Genomic DNA, 19,438 nt, shown 5'->3' on the forward strand with positions numbered 1-19,438 from the left:
AGAAATGAGATAACGAGATGTTCATGGGGCTGAAAAGAAACTCTGTCACTCACCAGTTGAAAAAAAGTATAATTGCTCACCATAACTTCAGTAGGCTATTTATGATAGAGGCAAACAAATACAAACTATACAGGGCCCAGTTCAGCAGGTCAGAAGGAGCTGTAGTATTTACTGCAACCAATGTTTTAATTCTCTACTAGGCTTTTGAGTTTTGTCATCTTTTTTTGAACAACACAAGTTGCTTTAGCCTAAAATGATAGATTATAAACATATACAATGTTTGGCAGATTGATTCGTGAATTTGGGTTTGAATGACAGACATTAGTTGACATAAGGCATACATTTAGTTTGCCTGTCATACTCATATAACTCATATAATTATGAGATAATGAGTCATAATTAGATAATCTCCTAAATCATAACTATAAAATAGTATCTCATTATAATGACTTACAGGATCTTTATTTTTTAATTACAGTGGCGGAAGTGGGCTTCCATAAATTTAGACCGACAAAGTCTAAATAATACAATAACAGAAAGGTAACTATTTTATACGACTTTACGGTCTCTATATCCCTCCGCACTCTGATTGGAGGACGTGCACGGTGACGTAGCAACGTAAACGCCTTCCGGACCGGAAGTTGTCGCTCAGGCCAGTCCTAAAAAACTTCCGCCTTAACTTGTAAAGAAAACATAGCAGCTAAAAGGCAATCGACGGCGTAACCAACCGATTTAAGAAGTCGGACCGCAGGTAGATACAAGTATACATTGGACACGCACGCGCCGACGCGCACGCGTGTTTTTTTAAGCAGTTTGATGACGCGTTTTAGCTCATCAGCGAATATAAATCTCCAATGTCCTGAAGCTAGCGCGTAAGCTGCGCTGTTAGCCGCCAGAAGGCCTCAATTGAGTCTCTTTTGCGGTTAGATCGGGATCAGTCGGTCGCCACACACAGCGAGTTATTGTTCCGACGATTAATTTAGATAATGAGTCGCTTTTAAGCACGACTCCAAACGTCAGTTAACGTCACATCAGCCACTTTTGTTAGCTCTGGCTAGCTAGCCCTCCAGCTAGCTGTTACCTGTCTTTAGCACTGCCATCGCGTCAGACACCGTGGCAGACACACATCTAACTGTGGGTCTCACTGGACAGGTCATGGCTGACACGAACAGACAGTAAAGCTAGCAAAATGTCCAAATCCTTACAATCCAGTAAAAGCTAAAAGTTGAGTTACACTGCCAACAATTTCTCTGTCAGTGATGTTTTCTGGTTCCTTAAATTGGCCTAAATATATGTAATAACAACAACAACAACGGATAAGAAGGGGGTCTTGCTTGCAATAACTGTTTGTTTCCTTTATTTCTACTTTGTGTAATGTAATAACTACACTTTGAAGTTGCTGTTTGGTCATGTTGGCTGGTAACACATAACTGTGCCACTCCCCTAAACCAGTCACCAGTTCACCCATTCCTGTTGGATACATACCTAGAGTTTTACTCTGTTAGACACACAGTGTTGGTTGGTAATAAGTAAATAATAATGATAAGTAAAAATACATTACAGTAGAGAAATGCTATGATTTGTATGTTTAAGGTGTTACAGACTCTTGACAGTGTCGTGGTTTGTCCATCAAAGAGCGTTGATATGTTTATAACTGCATAATATCCTGCTCAGTACATACCGATCCGACTTTTTATTTAACCAATACTGATTCCAATGCTTAAACTCACAGCGTGGAAGTCAATATACTATTAGTTTTGCCACGCAACATGAAGCCAAGGACTGATGCGCCACGAGTCAGCAGCCATCTGTGACTAAATGGATGTCACCGATCGCTGAAACACTGCATTTTATAATGATGCCGCAGAAGGAGCCGTATTTCATGTGGACCGGTCACATCGCAACCGATACCTGATCCATGTCATCAAGTTAGGATCAGCGCCAATACTGATACGGTTCATCAAATCAGTGCATTCTCACTAATAACCAGTGGTATATAGTAACGAAGTAGAAATGTACAGTATATTATGTTGAACATTGTTGCTCCTGGATGAATCACAGCCAACCCAATTATGTTGAACAAAACTCCTTGTCCTTGGTCACAGTGGCCACCGTGACCAAACACTTAAAAGAATAAACTTCATAATTCTCAAAATTCTGACCCTTTGCTTTTTTATTAACAGCATGTACTTTTACTTTCAATACTTAAGTACATTTAATATAAAAAAAAATACTTTTGATAAATATCAGATACTTTAAGACTTTTACACAAGTAGTATTCTAATCGGTGACTTTTACTAATAGTACTGAGTAATTTTCCAGTAAGGTATCTTTACTTTTACTCAAGTATAGCTTTGGGTACTTTATACACCACTGCTAATAACCAAATATAAAAGAACCCTATTAGAATACGTCTTGCCATATAATCAAACTCAGATTAATCAGTACCCTGCTGTTTTCTTTCAATTTCTTTCCTCTAGACTCTTATCACTCTGGAGCTTGTGTGGTTTTCAGAGTGTGTGTGAGTGTGAGTGGGTGAGTGTATGTGTGAGTGTGTGTGAGCTCCACCTTTTCACCAAGAGCAGCTCCTCCCTGGAGGATGACAATGGAGGAGATGAAGAATGAAGCGGAGACAAACTCCATGGTATCCATGACGCTGTACGCTGTGATGTACCCAGTTTTCAACGAGGTAAAAACACCTATGACTCAGTGACTGCTGACATGCTGTCAGCAGTCACCTCCTTATAAATAGTATTTAAAAAAAACAAATACCCTTACTTATTATAGGCAAGTTACATTTGTGTCAGACTGATAAAAAAAATAAGCTAGAAGTGCAACAAGACTTGAAATGCGGAAACGACTAAACAGTCCAGATCATGTGTGTTTTCGCTCTTCTTTATTTCTTCTTCATTAGTTGGAGAGGATCAACCTATCAGCAGCTCAGACGCTCCGAGCAGCCTTCATCAAGGTACAACTGTTATATAGTTATTATTAATATCATCATTCCCATGACCTTTCACAACTTCCGATTTGGTTTGAATTTAGACTGTATCCCAGTTCCCCATTTAAAATACAAAAAACTAAAACACATTGAATTTAAAATGTATCTGAGGATCTTAACAATATTCAGTTCCTTCCTCGAGGACGCCAACAGGAAGGAACTGTTTCTGCAATGAGCAATTATTCTCATTCTCGACCGTTTTGTTGATTATTATTTTCTCTCTGATTAATTGTTTTAACTATGAATTTGCACACATATAATTTCCAAGAGCTTTATGTGATGTTATCAAATGATTTGACACCCAAAGGCATTCAGTTCAGTAACTTCAGTGAGAGACAAAAGCAACAAATCCTCACATTTGAAAAGCTGAAATCAGAGAACTTTGGGCATTTTAACTTGATTTATGATAATAAACTGATTACAGGTAATCTATTATCATTATAGTGGCCCATGTGCTTCCTGTTGATCAGGGTTTAAACCCCAGCCAGCTTCCTCAGTCACCTTTGACTTCCTGCACTGGTTTTGGTTGTCCAGATCCTCCAGGTAAAGGGGCTGAGATCATCTGGGAAAGCCGCCAGCTGGTTTACAATCTGCAGTAGGGTCGTGACCTCCAGTAATTGGCTTGTTGCCCTATTGGACCTGCACAGACACGTTCAGAGGTATTAGCACTCAGTCGGGGCGAGGTCAGTGTTATCTTCTTGTGCAATATAATTTATGGCTGGAGGTATATAGAACCCAAGCTGTAATAAAGCGCGTCGTCTTATATTTCCTCTCGCTGGTGGGAGCCATGCTGTTGCTGCTGATTCACCAGCGAATCACCGAAGAAGAAAAAAAGAAGCAATCTTCAATCAACTTCCAACTGAGTCATTCTGTTATCACACCACTTCCTCGTTTGTCTCATGTCCCAAAGAGGCCCCGAAAACATGGACCTGGTCCTTTTGTATTGAAGGGTTAAAGGGGACATTTGTGAAGTAGTATTCAGTGACCGTTTACATGTATGAAGCCCGACAAAATGTCAATCTCACCTTTTTGTTATGAGCAATGTAGAAACTGTTGGGTTCATATGATGTTCATTAAGCTCAAGCACCTGGCATTGATTAAGATGATATTTTCTGAATGTATTGATCCTCTTTTTTTTGCCATCTTACACACTGCTGTGATTGCACTGGAATAATAAAAGCACCGTGGCGATAGATTACCTCTGCGATAAAATAATAATGAGGCAGGAGCAGCTTTGTCTTTATCCCGACCAAAAGGAGACGCGATCGCCTTACAGCTGTTTCACTCGGACACGTGTGAGTCTTTTGTTTACTGGTCTCGCTGAATGGCCTGGGGGGCATCTGGTCTGACATCCGACAGAGTACCTGCAGATCGAAAGCCTCTCCTTGGAGACGGCGTTCTATGTCTTATTATGTGTGGACTGCTGAGTCCTCTGCTCCTCACCCCACTTGCTCCAATCTCTCTGGTCAGGCGGAGAGGGAGAACCCCGGCCTGACTCAGGACATCATTATGAAGATCTTGGAGAAAAAGAACGTCCAAATCAACTTCACCGAATCCCTACTGCGCATGGCGGCCGATGATGTGGAAGGTGCGTGTACAAGCGGAAGAGGTGGCGTGGGGGGCGTGGCCTTTTTGTGACCCGCCGATCCAGGTTTTTTTAGGCCCTTGTCTCGAAAATTGCATACCCAAACTAAAAAGGGTGTATCTCTGCAACCACTGGGGCTATTTGAATAATTTTGGTGTTATGATAAAAGGCTGCACATATGAGATTTTGTTCAGATGTGTAAACATCAGTATATATGTTACTGGTTAAGAGTAAATGAAGATGACAAACAGAAAAAAATTAAAAGGTTTCAGGATGATTATTTCTTTGAAATGATGCAGCTGTAAGGTCCAACTCTAACCCAAATCATAGCACAATGTGTGAACATTCTCTCTGCAAAGGTTGACTTTGATAAAATGAAGCAGAACAAAGTTAGAGAGGGTTTAGTACAGAGAAAATTCAGACGAGGTCTCCAAAATTTGCATTGGGGCACATTTGCGCACATCTGTGGCATTTGAATTTTCCCAGGTACCAAACCATATATTTCACATGTATATTGCTTATGGTGTTCAATACATCCAAATACAGCAGTTTTGGGCTTTCTTTCATAAACCAAGCTATGATTTACAGTTTTATATAACAATCGCTCAGTCTGCCCCTTCTAGGAGGGGATTGGTTTTTAAAAGTTAAAGAGATGCAGCTGTATACCCGTCCTCTGTCCAATTCTCTTGTTCCATCCTGACTTTTTGTTTGTTTTCTGTATCGGTCCAGTTGTAAAAGTCATCAAGGTCTCTGGGAATGTGCTGAATTTTTTTTTCCCTGCAGAGTTCATGATTGACCGGCCTGAGCAGGAGTTCCAAGACCTAAATGAGAAAGCCAGAGCTCTGAAACACATTCTCAGCAAAATCCCCGATGAGATCAACGACAGAGTACGCTTCCTACAGACTATCAAGTGAGAGCGAACACGCACACACACATGCAGGATAGTACAAATAACACAGTGCTGTCCTCGTTAGAATGGTTAATTCAACGTCACTGTCATCATCGAGTGTTACACCTCTTGGTTGAATTCTGTTTTGTGAAATCCTCTCTTGTGTTGCTGTTGGTTTCCCACAGAGACATAGCCAGCGCCATAAAAGAGCTCCTGGACACGGTCAACAACGTCATAAAGAAATATCAGTACCAGAATCGCAGAGTAAGTGTGAAGCACGCAGAAAACAGACCCACGTACGCGTCTCCCCTCATTTCTTTCTGACGCCTTTGTGTTTCTTGTCTCGTTTGGTTCAGGCTCTGGAGCACCAGAAAAAGGAGTTTGTGAAATACTCCAAAAGTTTCAGCGACACCCTCAAAACATACTTCAAAGACGGAAAGTAAGTGTAACTGCAACACCACATACGACAGGGTTCCTGGAAAAGTCATGGCATTTTAAAATGGTTATTTCCAGGCCTGGAAAAGTCCTTGAAAAAAATAAAATACCAAAGGTTTTGGAAAAGTCATGGCAATCTGTTATATTCATATGTTCATGTCATTCATTTACGCTGAGTTTGAAATAATGAATATGCTTTTAAAAGAAAGACGCTCAAAATATAAGCAGGCATACACTCAGATATCTATAAATGTTTATTCTTTTAATCAAACTATTGTCTCATTCATTTGCGTCATTTAAGGCAGTGGTTCCCAAAGTGGGGGTCGCGACCCCAAGGGGGGGGGCGCGGTGGTACTCCAGGGGGGTCGCGGCTTCATCACCAACCCACACACACAGACGCACACATACACCGGTAAAACAATATAAAATAACCGACGTGACATGCACTGTGTTCCAACCACGCCAACAGAGCGGCTCATGTCACAGACCGACTGTGGCAAAACCAGCGAGAGCGAGCGCGCGCCCGAGCGAGAGAGCGCGAACGAGCGAGGGAGAGAGAGAGTGAGGGAGCGCGAACGAGAGAGAGACACAGCGACACAGAGCGAGAAAGATACGGAGCGACAGAGAAAGATAAAGATAAGAGAAGGAAGTATGTACAAAGATGGACAGATTTGTGACTGGTCTAAAGCGCAAATCCAATGGAACTTCTGTTACAGCCGCAACAGGCGACGCGACCACCTCGACAACGCCTCAAACTAAGGTAAAGGCAAGGAAATATAGCGAGGCATATCTGTCTCTGGGCTTCACAAGCACTATTGTCGGTCAGGATGAGAGACCCCAGTGGGGGGGGGGGGGTCGTCCAATGTTCCTATATCATCAAAGGGGGTCTTGACAGAAAAAGTTTGGGAACCACTGATTTATGGTATACTGTATGCTTTGGATTCTCATTGTTAGTTTAAATAATAAATGTTCTCACTTTTTCATGTATACACCGAGATTTCACAAAATGTCTCGTCATGGAAATTTGGTTTAGAGTCATGGAAAAGTCATGGAAATCAATTGGTCAAAATGTGTATGAACCCTGATACTGAACTTGTTACGCGTGTGGTTGGCGTTGTTTAAAGGTCGTCTTCTCCTCCATTATACTAAGAACCCGTGGAGGTTTCAGGGGAAGAAAGGACCCGATTGTTTGTCTCATGTTTTTTAACGTTGTGTGTTCCCACAGGGCAATAAACGTCTTCATCAGCGCGAACCGGCTCATCCACCAAACCAACCTCATACTGCAGACCTTCAAAACCGTAGCCTAGCCCTCAAGAGATCACGGAGGTTCCCCTCCCTTTGTCGTGTGGGGAGCAACTGCTAGGCTGGTGGAAGCTCGAAGAGCACCTGACCCATATATGTAAATTAGAAAGAGTTGATTTTAGGGTTGGGGGTCGATTCCGTTGGGAGTCGATATTCTAGATTCCAGTTCAAGAGACTGAAAAGTGCCATTTGTTTTGTCAATGAGGATTTTCCAGTCATGAAATGGAACTGAATGGGCCCAAAAGTCTTGGTTGATTTGATTTGGACAGTTTTAATTTATAACCCTGGTCTTGTTGGGAGTAGGTGAGGCGAGGTGTTTATTAAAGACTAATTGCCATTTTTTTTCCTAATATATTCATGTTGATCATTTTACTTTTAAGCTTTCTCAAATCACGGCTGCACACCTCAGACCGCATTCAGCAGGGGTGTGTCCCAGTCGCCTGTACTGGTTTTCTCTTCTCGGCTCCTATTTGTGTCATTTTGCCATTGGTCTGTGTGCGCAGGATCCAGAGGACGCAGCAGCGTCGGACATTGGAGAAGCAGACTCCGATTTTTGTTTTTGTTTCTCTTTATTATCAGAAGACAGAAAGCCAAATGACTTCCAGCACAGTGTGCGCCTTACCAAGTCCTGTAACATTCCCTCCTCTCAGTGTAGTGAAGCGGAGCCAGTCCCCCGCCTGCTGGGGGATGCAGAGAGAGAAATGAGTTCTGTATTTAACTGATATCTGGTTGCAAATGTTCAATAAATAGTTTCCAAATGATGATGCTTTTTTAAATGCGTCCGAGTCCAATATGTGTGGGGTGACTTGAGAAACGAGTTTAAACTTCTTCTTTTTCGTGTTGCTTTTCTGCGATGCATGGAACATTTTTATTTTTTATGCAAATCTTTTTGTGGGGTTATTTTTCAGAAAAGCAATTACAGAGTTCTGTGGCTGAAAAAGGGTTGAGAACCAATGGCCTAAAAGAACGTAAAAAAAATAACCTCGCAAACAAATATCTTTTGCCCTAGTTTTATTTAGTAAATTATTCCTGTTCATCTCGAAGGTCGCTTCCCTTGATTTGATGAGCGTGCACGTCCTCGTCAGCAGATGCTTCCTAACTCTACCGGGTCATTTCCTTGATGCCGCTCTCATCAGACTGTTGTTCCTCGAGGCGATGGAAGGATGTTTCCAGCATCACCTGCAAATAGTGTCGCAGAAACCGGAAGGATAGAATAGCTCTGAAAGGAGGCCCATTTCCTGTACATAAAACACCTGTTTAGGTCAGTAAAAGTGTACAAGTAGTGTCAAAATAGGTTTAAAACCTTTTAAAAACCAACCTATTTTTTAGGCCTCTGCTCAAAAATTGCATACCCAAACTAAAAAGGGTGTATCTCTGCAACCACTGGGCTATTTTAATAGTTTTGGTGTTATAATAAAATGCTACAGATGTGTAAATATCAGTCTATATGTTACTGGTTAAGAGTAAATGAAGATGACGATGTTGTGAGGGAGGAGGCGGTTAAGTGGTCTAATGTTTTGGAGAACACCCAGAACCCGAAGGTCACCGATTCAGAGCCTCTTTGTGGCCATAAATACTGAACTAGGCCTCTTTTCACCCTCCTATCAGTGGCGGGCCGTCAGGTCTTTTATAATTTTTCTTCTTCTTTTATATATATATATATATATATATATATATATATATATATATATATATATATATATATATATATATTTATAATTTAAAGTTATACCCATTTTATAATTGTATTGTTTTTCACAAATACACTACATGTATTATAATTATTTTTCCCTATTAGCTTATTTTCTCATTGCCCAGCTCCTGTGTTGCTCTGTTCTCTGCCTTCTCTTCAGCCTTCAGAAGCCTTCAGCCTGCTGTGTGGCACGGCGCCGCTGCTTGTTAAGGGTCTTCTCATCCAATCACATTTCACCTCTGTTTCTCTATGCAATCGAGAGCTGGTCAAACTATATGGAGAGGCCTGCTAGCATTATGAAACGTGTGTTTGGCCACAGGGCCCGCGTGACCATTAACGTGCACTGTGATTGGTCAGTGGGGCAGCGTGACTTCTGTTAACGAAAGAAGCTTCTAGGTTCCAGGTAAGGCAAGGCAAGTTTATTTGTATAGCACATTTCAACAACAAGGCGATTCAAAGTGGTTCACATAAAACCACTAAAAGCATCAAAACATAATGCAGATTTAAAAACAGTTAAGAAAACATTAAAACAGTCAAAAAGCAAAATAAAAGTAGAAAAAGCAACATAAAAAATAAAAGTTGAATAAAAGTTGCAGTGCAGTTTAAGAAATAAAATGCAGTAGTGAGATGCAGTAATTGAATCTGGTTCAATTAAAGGCAGCAGCAAACAGAAAAGTCTTCAATGTGGACTTAAAGGAGCTGAGGGTCTCAGCAGAGCTGCAGCTTTCAGGGACCTGGTTCCAGATATGTGGAGCAGAAAAGCTGAACGCTGCTTCTCCATGTTTAGTTCTGACTCTTGGAACAGAAAGTAGACCCGTCCCAGACGACCTGAGTGGCCGGGATGGTTCATAAGGTAGCAGTAGATCGCAAACATACTTAGGCCCTAAACCATTCAGTGCTTTATAAACCAGCAGCAGGATTTTAAAGTCAATTATTTGTTTGACAGGGAGCCAGTGCAAAGACCTCAGAACTGGAGTGATGTGATCCATTGTAATTGTCTTGATATGGCTGTTCAGGTTGAGGTCTGAATCCATAACTACACCTAGATTTCTGGCTTGGTTTGAGGTTTTTAACATTAGTGATTGAAGCTGAGCGCTGACTTTCAATCGTTCGTCCTTGGGACCAAAAACAATTACTTCTGTTTTATCTTGATTTAATTGAAGAAAATTCTGGCACATCCAGTTATTGATTTCTTCAATGCATTTAGCCAGCCCTTGTATGGGACTATAGTCCCCTGGTGATATAGTTATGTAGAGTTGTGTGTCATCTGCATAATTATGATAACACACTTTGTTGTTTTTCATAATCTGAGCAAGTGGAAGCATGTAGATGTTGAACAGAAGAGGCCCCAGTATTGAACCTTGGGGAACACCACATGTCATCCTAGTCAGCTCTGAATTAATTAGTGTAATTAGCTACCGACACAAAGTATTGTAGGTCCTTCAAGTAGGATTCAAACCAGTTAAGTGCTGCGCTAGAGAGTCCTACCCAGACTTTCAGTCTGTCTAGTAGTATGTCATGATCAACCGTGTCGAATGCAGCACTGAGATCCAATAATACTAAGACTGAGATTCTGCCACTGTCTGTGTTTAAGTGGATGTCGTTGAAAACCTTAACAAGAGCAGTTTCAGTACTGTGGTGTTGACGAAAGCCGGTAGAGCTGAAGTCTGAGAAATGGACTTGCATGGTGGATTTACTGATGACGTCTTTCACACAGAGGGTTACGGAGGGACATGTGCATGTGGTGAGTGAAATGCTGGTTGTGTCACTGTTTTTACACCTGCAGTCGTATTTAATCATCAACAAGCCACTGCGCTGTTGCTGCTGCTGCTGCTGCTGCTGCTGCTGGTCGAGCAGGAGCCGGTACTGGGGCCGTGCCTCTCCCTGCGCCAAGGTGCAGCAGCTGCTGGAGATGTTGTGTGTGTGTGTTCAGTGTCTTAGTGCCGCGGTTTTGTTGGATTGGTTTGTTATAACTAAATGTGACTGGTTGTTGATTTGAACTTAATGACGCAGCAACGGCGAGGTTGGAGGCTTGCTCCACGAACTGTCGGCTGTTTGCCCCCCAAGCTCCCAGAGCCTCATTTTCTGAGAAAAAAAAATAATGTTTTTAAAAACGGCACTGTTAAAAGGAAAACGTATTTACTCTTAATCAACTACTGTTTCACAGTTATATTATTAATCATATAATGTGTAAAGGCTTGTGGCTTCTCATTTGACCTCCTCTCCTGTTAAAACATACATATGCTTTAACAGTGACCTTCTGATGGAGTCTTGAGACTGTGGATGCCTACATGTCTCTGTGTGAAGAACGTGGTGTTCCTTGTTATCATATCACCATGCCGATGCAAGCGAATCTGAAGACGTCATGAGAGCTTCTGTGATTGTGTCATTAATGTATTTAAGAGGTAACTCTCTGCTCCTTCAAGGAGCAGTCCAGGATACGCAATTGACATGTCATGTTGTGTTTCTGACTCTGCTCCTCTTTGCAAAGATTAAATGTCCTGATCAATGATTTTACCACCAGGTGTCGAGTACATTTTTCTATCATTATTGGTCCTTCGAAGCCGGACTCAACATCTCTCCTCCCCTCCAGAGTGTCTTTCCTGAAACTGTGCACGGGGGAGTCCAGGACTCTCACAGAATGTCCTCCGCCCTACAATTTGCAAGAGTGTAGTTTGGTGTTTTTGTGAGGCCAGGTTTGACTGGAGGAGAGAGGAGTGACGAGAGATCCGTTTTGTTTTTTCACCGACCCAGTGAGGAAATTATTTCAGGTGTGTATGTCTTAAGTGTCTGTTCGTCGGTAAAAAGATGGATCTCCCGGAAGGTGGCAGATTTTAAAGAACTTGACATTTCCGCATCATTTCCAATAATTAAACTTACATTTAAGAAAGGGGGTGGATAATATTTTTGAAGTAATTAAAGGGGGACGTCTGGTGAGAATAGGGTGCTAAGAAGCAAGGAGAAATAAAACGATATTGGTGGACTGGCTTTATAAGCCCCAAGTGAGTGCGCGCTGCAGCCTTCTGTTGTAGTAGAAGCTTCGCATTCAGGTCTTCTGGTATTGGGTTCATAAAACCTTTCTCCTGGCTTCTAAGGATACAAAAAACTCATTAGACGACCCAACATCAGGACTTAGAAGGGGGTGATGTGGTCTGTTAAATCATGTGATAAGCCTAAGGGTATCATTGAGTAGGACTGCTACCACCCGGAGACGGGAAGTAATTACGTTACAGTAAATATTTGGCCACCCAGGTGAAAGAGAAGAAGGGGGAAATTGTACACAGGCTCAAAGGCGAGAAGCAGGTTTTAAATGATAAGAGGCAATTGAGGAGATTAAGGACAATCAAGAAGAGGAGTGGGTAAGGAATCTAAGGCAAGGCAGAAGGGAAGACAAGGTGGAAAAAACTAAATAAAAATAAAAAGCGCTTAGTATAGGAATAAAATAGAAATAAAGAGAAACGAATAAAGTATGGGGTCAAACACTAGCAAAAAGAGTAAAGAGCAAGAAAATTACAAGAAGTGTGAACAAAACATGACTAACTTTTCTAATCTGTATCCAAGCTGGAAGGGATGGAAAGCATCGGAGACGCGTCAATGATCCACTTCAGCGGAATCACAAGGTCGTACAAACACACCACATGGGCCTGGGGACACTAAATCAAAGAAATATAAAAGTGTTTGTTGCAAGAGGGAGACCGTTTGTGACTAGATATAATATAAAATAATATTGTTGGTTAATTCCAGAACATACAAATCTGTTATTTGAACCTCAGAAGACAACAGATTAATAAAATGATAAATCAAACGCAAGAAGGCATGAAAGTAGTTTAGGTTACAATAAAATGACTGCTACCAGACTATGGTTATAAATTAAACCTAGCCACGACAATCTATTACGTAGGAATTAAAGAATAAAAAGATATGAAGTGGCTCCGCCATTTGGAACAACAACAAACGAGGGTCATGCGCACGCTGTCTTACTCTTAAAAACAAAAATACGAGAGCTGGTTGAAAGCCTTACGGCAAAAATAAGAATAACAAATCTTTACTGAGGTAATATTACTTTTTTTTTTTTAGAATAAGAAGGTATTGTGAAAATCTTACCATCATTTCTCAGAGGAAAGGCTGCTAAACTAGCTAAAACTCCGCAGGAGAGTCAGATTTTACTCTGGTATGATCCAAAACAATAGATAAGAGTGCAGAGAAGGGACTCTGGCACAATTTTGAAATTCTTTGGAACATTAAAGTAAACAAAAATAAACTGCAGCTTAGTGGAGAGAGAGAGAGAGAGAGAGAGAGAGAGAGAGAGAGAGAGAGAGAGAGAGAGAGAGAGAAAGAAAGAAAGTAAGAAAGAAAGTAATGTGAAACTGTTTAAAGTGGACTGGATGGTGTATGGAATGTGAAGAGAGGAAGATTAAGGAATGAGTGTGTATGTGGGAGAGGGATCGTGGTTGGATCAGAGAGAGCTCATATGTCACCTGCAAAACACCTTTAATGCTGGCAGTGTTGCTTTCACAACCTCATTTGACTATGGAGAGATGATATAACATATTGCCCACAGCTGATAAAGGTTCAACACATGACCGTATTGAGAGTTGTGTTACCAAGAACTGATCTAACAAGCCTATTAGGCATAAAGAATTGATAAAGACCATTTTACTTTTGAAGTTCAACACTTCATTAAATAAAATAATAAAAAGAAAATATGCAAACAAGTGCTCCACAGCAAGCAAAATAAATAAGAATAAACATAGCTGTGGGAGGGATGGGGAAAGGGTTCTGAAGGTTTCCTGAAGGTAGATTAGTATTGCCTTAAACATTACATGGAGATACAGCTCTTTTTAGCCATGTGGCACTATGGCTAAACAGGTGGGAGGGTATCTAGGAAGGGGTTTAATGCATATGGCTTTACTAATCACTCAAATAAAAAAATTGCCAGAACCAGAATATCCATTTCAGTACATTTGCATGAATTCCATTGAACTCAACCAATGTTAGGGGAATAAATATTGTCTAAACGATTATAAAATAAGGTTTTCAAAATAGGTTGAAGTATGTTCAACTAATTCATCAGATGCTTTAACAGTGGTGGCAGAAGCCTTGACGAAAGACATATACCGAGGTTCGGGTTTCACTAAGAAATAATTTACTGTGATAACGCCACACATTTAGTAAACAAGGTCTTAACATACTTGGCTGCTGTATCTGGGACAGAGGTGAAATATCATTGTTCACTGTCCCCAGTCAGCAAGACTAATACATAAAAGACGTTTTTACTGCATATGACTATGCTAATTACTTAAAAATATATAATAATTTAGTTTGATGGAAATAAATATTTGTTTTGCACACACTGCAGAAAGTGAACCAATTAATTGTCTGCAGAGTTTTGCCGCTGATAAACCTTAAATTACGGATACCAAGCACCTCTTATGTGAAGTCTGGGTAAACAGGGATTTGAATTCAATATGATTATTTGTCTGAAACCAGTGAAGATTACTAACAACATATAAGAGGCTTAGTGGTGTCTGTAAGGCAGGGCTTCAGTGGGAAACACTTGCGGAAATTGATAAAGCAATGGAGACACTTAGAACAGGGCATCTAATTAGACTACCAGGTTTATGCCATCAGAGGAACAATAAATAAGTTAAATAGTCTAAGGGATTCAGGGGAGTATAAACTATCTGTTGATAACATTGGACAGGATGTCCAAACCTTTTATCAAAATGAGGGTAAATCAATTTCCAGAGAAGGCCTAAATCATGCTGGAATCGTGGTCCAATTCCCCACCAAAAGAAGTGGGGCAGCAGACTCCTGGTTCACCCGCATTATGACAAGGCCACACTGTCTGAACAAACTGATAACACTGGACTGTAAAACAATTATGATTCACACGGCGAAAATCAAGAGACATTCCAGAGTGATGATTCCAGTACCATATCTGCAGCTGGTGGAGAAAAGAACATTAATTTATTTCAGGAAGGGAAAAGTTGCTCATAGAAAGGTTTTATCCTCCAAGAAGGTTTTCATCCTGATGTAAACATCTTTACCCGACTACGAAGTTTTATCCAGAAATAAGGCATTGTTACTCTAGACCAGCGGTTCCCAAACTTTTTAGGCCACGCACCCCCTTCTACATCCCGACCGGGTTCACGCACCCCCAATCCTCCACACCTTAAAAAAAAACGCAACAGAGCCTATTTATAGCCGCATAAAATCGGACCAACGCGAGAACTGTTTGCTCGCGCGTGGCGTTTGTTACAAGATTTAGTCCGCTGTATAAATTTCAGTTACACAAGGCGTCACTTTTAAAGAGCAATAAGGATGGCGAGGACACACGCACAGGCTCAGAGGCAGATTGCATTTCACATGTATTTACTTAAACACAGTAAGCCACGTAAAGAACAAAGAGTGGCACATGCATAGGCTCAGAAACAGATATAAATTAAAAAAAAGAGGCTCCAGGGGTGCGCGCACCACACTTTGGGAATCCCTGGTGTAGACCCAACACATGAATGAGACTGTAATTGTTTTTGGCTGTTTTGTAACTCTTCCAATTTTGATCTAAAAAATGTAAGGGGCTTTTGACTTGCACTGGCATGCTTGGTGTTCAGGTGGAGGCGTAAATAAGAGGCTTCAGACACGCACTGTGGCTTCGTTCCTCTCTCGCTCTCTGTCCCTCTCCTCTTTTATTACTGATAGCTTCAGATGTCCCACCTGACAGCTTCCCCGATTTCAGCCACTTTAACATATTTTCATGGATGTTGCTGAATGAATGAAATGACGTTAGGTGCACAAGCTAGGCTAGCTAGTGTGTACGTAAAAGACAGTCTGGCGGCCGGACCGGAAGTGCATCTATTTATTAAATTGTACGTTTTTAATTGTAATTAAATGTAAATCTTACAAAGGGAATTTTTATAATTAAAGAATCCTACTTATTTTTTTTAAATTATGTTTAATATTAATTATTACACCATTAGACCACCATTACATTTTTCCTCTCGCGCACCCCTTAGAGGCACCACACTTTGGGAATCCCTGCTCTAGACAATAAGATTTTTTTGATGATATATTCTAAAACGTTTTTCTTTTAATTAAATTGTTATACTTAGTATAAAAATGAGGGAAATGTCAGAAGAACAACGTATTTACTCTTAATCAACTACTGTTTCACAGTTATATTATTAATCATATAATGTGTAAAGGCTTGTGGCTTCTCATTTGACCTCCTCTCCTGTTAAAACATACATATGCTTTAACAGTGACCTTCTGATGGAGTCTTGAGACTGTGGATGCCTACATGTCTCTGTGTGAAGAACGTGGTGTTCCTTGTTATCATATCACCATGCCGATGCAAGCGAATCTGAAGACGTCATGAGAGCTTCTGTGATTATGTCATTAATGTATTTAAGAGGTAACTCTCTGCTCATTCAAAGAGCAGTCCACGATACGCAATTGACATGTCATGTTGTGATTCTGACTCTGTTCCCTCTTCGAAGAATAAATGTCCTGATCTATGATTTTACCTCCAGGTGTCGAGTAAAGGCACCTTAATTATCTCCGCAACCATATGGTTGTTTAACTTAATTTAAATTGCTACAGTACTGTAACCCTTGTGAGAAGAGTTGTAAAGAGTTTTAAAAAATAATAATAAGTAACCGTTAATAAAGCGTCGTTTTTTTTCTCGTCTTAAGTGATTAAAATAGCTGCGCAGGTCGGTCCACACCCCGTGTGACCTCCCTCCGTGCTCGTAATAGTGCACAAAAATCGGCTGTATAGCAGAGTGAGCGTATGACAGTCTGTATGAACGCGCCGGTCAGCGTGCCGTGTTCAATACACGCGCGGGTCGGTTTGACAGTAACTCCCGGGACACTTTTTTTTTTTTTTCCAGTCCGCACCTGATGTGGACTACACGTCACTGAAGGCCTTGGTCGATAAAGCACGGCCCGCCACTGCATTATATATATATGTATATATATATATATATATATATATATATATATATATATATATATATATATACATATATATATGTATATATATATATATATATATATATATATATATATATATATATATATATATATATATATATATATATATATATATATATATATATATATATATATATGTGTATCAGTGGCGGGCCGTCAAGGCCTGCTAAGCCTTCTCTGCTGGCCTAAACAGAATCACAAAGTTATATATATATATATATTTTTTTTTACGTTGCCGAAAACTGCTGTAAAGTGATCAAACTGATGTATTTGATATTCTCTCTGGTGTTGAACTGCAGCTTTAGCCCTCATTCTTTGATCTTATTTTACTTCAGTTACAGAAGCTTTAATGAAAGTGTTAAACTGGACGAGCTCTTCAGTCTGAGTCATGTTTCTGATTATCATCTTTTTAATCAACTATTTTGTCACATTACAATAAAACACTATCAAGTCAACACGAGTTGTGTGGTGTTTCATGAACTGTTGTCTGCGTATTTTTAGGATCAAATTAGAATCTGCATATAAACCATAACAACATAAAGGGATATGAGACATTGTTAGTGTGAGAACGTATTTAATTCAGCATGTTTGAAACTGAAGAGACAGTTTAGTAGCTTTGTACTTTGTGAAAAATGATTTAACTTTTACATTCCTTCTTTAATTTCTATCCCAACCTCGTTAATAAAGTCATACTATGAACCGGGTTGTTTAAATCGTCTGCATGACGCAACACTGTGAGAACGCACGGATTAAGTATTTAAGATGCGCTTTATTGTGGTCCGAGAGGGACGACAACATTGTAGTTTCACCGCTGCAGACTGACGTCACTAACATCCGCCTGCTGTCACATCCAGGCCTGGACTGGGACAAAAATTCGGCCCTGGACTTTTTGGTCCAGACTGACCCACCACAATTCGCGCGCAGATACTGTGCCAACTCGGTCCGTTGATGTACTGTGCATATAATCACACAAGCCCTTAATAACACTACTATACTGAAATGAGTCATTGTCTCCTTGTCTCTTATTTTATGTAATTTAATCTGAAAATGTCCATAAATAAGTGTTAAAAAAAAGAAACGCATGGACAATAAACCATGACCACTGACAGAAAAAAATAGGTAAAGCATATTTGAACAAATTGGAGCTTAAAGAAAGTATATTGATACTTAAAACACTTTAACTCTGGTGACCTGATTTGTAATTATAAAAAATGTGAAAAAACAGATCTGCATGCTCAAACCACAACACCATAAAATAGTGGTTTATTAATCAGGATAGTATATCATTTTCCAACACTTTAGAACAAGATTTATTCAAGTAAAGTTCATAGACAACGTTTCTGAACATTTAGTGAATGAGTGTTCATCCACAACATCAACATGTTAGCTAGCACACTCACCTGCTAACACCACCACCAATCTCCTCCTCCCCCTCCTGTATGTTGTAACTTGTTTTATTACATTATTTACTCTTATTGTGAAGAGCATGGAAACAGGAAGTGCTTTTACTTTGAAGGCAAAAAGTACAATGATGCGTGCTAACTAATGTTGAATGTTACGTGTGGAAAATATATACATGTCGGGTGCAAGAGAGCGTTCTCAATGCTTTAACAGTTGTAATATTGCAGTTCACCAGTAAAGTGAGTCCGTTCATACCAGACTTGTCTTGGTGCTCATTAGAAGCTCCACTTCATGACACTGTGCCACTTGTATATGAAGGGGTCGTAAACAGATAAGGTGTTGATTGTGAGGAGAAAATGGAATGTGAATTCTATTGACGGGAACAGTGCGGGTTCATGTTTTGCTAACAGACTCAGCTACTTGGTCTCCTTCATTGGGGGGTTTGGAGGCGGAGACCTCATGGTGTTATAAATTGGGCTGATGACCATTGCTTCTTTGAATTCCGTGTTACAGGCTTGATAATATAAATCCTTATATTCTGCAGATATTCTCCATTACTCTTCATGCCGATTAAAGTTCAGGTCAGCGAGGTCAGTATAACACAGCTATGCAGCTGGAGTTGGTTGTGTCTATGAAAGGTCCAGTTCTCAAGGGAAGTCAGTCACACGCCTGCGCACTTCAACACTCACAACTGTTTATCAGTATGTTGACATTAGTGAAGCAGACGGGTCGTTGCACGGTCCAGTCTTGTGAGAAAAGATGAGAACATGGGATTCTCCTTCTCTTGACAGGATAGAGCCAATCAATGTTTGGACGAGGCGAGACGAACCTGTGACGATAACCTGTGTATGAAAGGCCCCACTTCCGTTTGGGGGGCAGTTGTTCTTGACCCAACCTGCGTGTTGGCTGTACCACTCACTGCTTTTGCAATTGCAGCGCTGAGTACTTTGCTTGTGATCATTTAGTAAATAAATATAGAGAACGAGAGAAGTTGTTGAACTGAGTTCTTCTGGAGGCTACACCAGGCATCCAATAATTAGCACGCATTAACAGTGGTGACCCCGACGTCGGTTGGTTGATCTGGACAAAGATAAAGACATAGAGCGGTGACGTCCGTTTCCCGGGCCCCCTGCCGAGG

The 19,438-nt window shown here is 40.5% G+C and overlaps 1 protein-coding gene across 1 annotated transcript; it reads left to right on the forward strand.

Moving 5' to 3' along the window:
• Positions 1-712: 712 nt before the first annotated feature.
• LOC306737502 (programmed cell death protein 10) lies at positions 713-7,963 on the forward strand. The gene is made up of 8 exons (XM_079219235.1): positions 713-751; positions 2,481-2,689; positions 2,915-2,968; positions 4,472-4,589; positions 5,370-5,496; positions 5,661-5,739; positions 5,832-5,914; positions 7,136-7,963. The coding sequence occupies exons 2-8, from the start codon at positions 2,600-2,602 to the stop codon at positions 7,215-7,217; spliced, it is 633 nt and encodes a 210-aa protein (XP_079075361.1). The 5' UTR covers positions 713-751; positions 2,481-2,599; the 3' UTR covers positions 7,218-7,963.
• The last annotated feature ends 11,475 nt before the right edge of the window (positions 7,964-19,438 follow it).

The sequence above is a fragment of the Taurulus bubalis genome (genome assembly GCF_910589615.1).
Source record: "Taurulus bubalis genome assembly, chromosome: 1".
Taxonomy (NCBI): Eukaryota; Metazoa; Chordata; class Actinopteri; order Perciformes; family Cottidae; genus Taurulus; species Taurulus bubalis.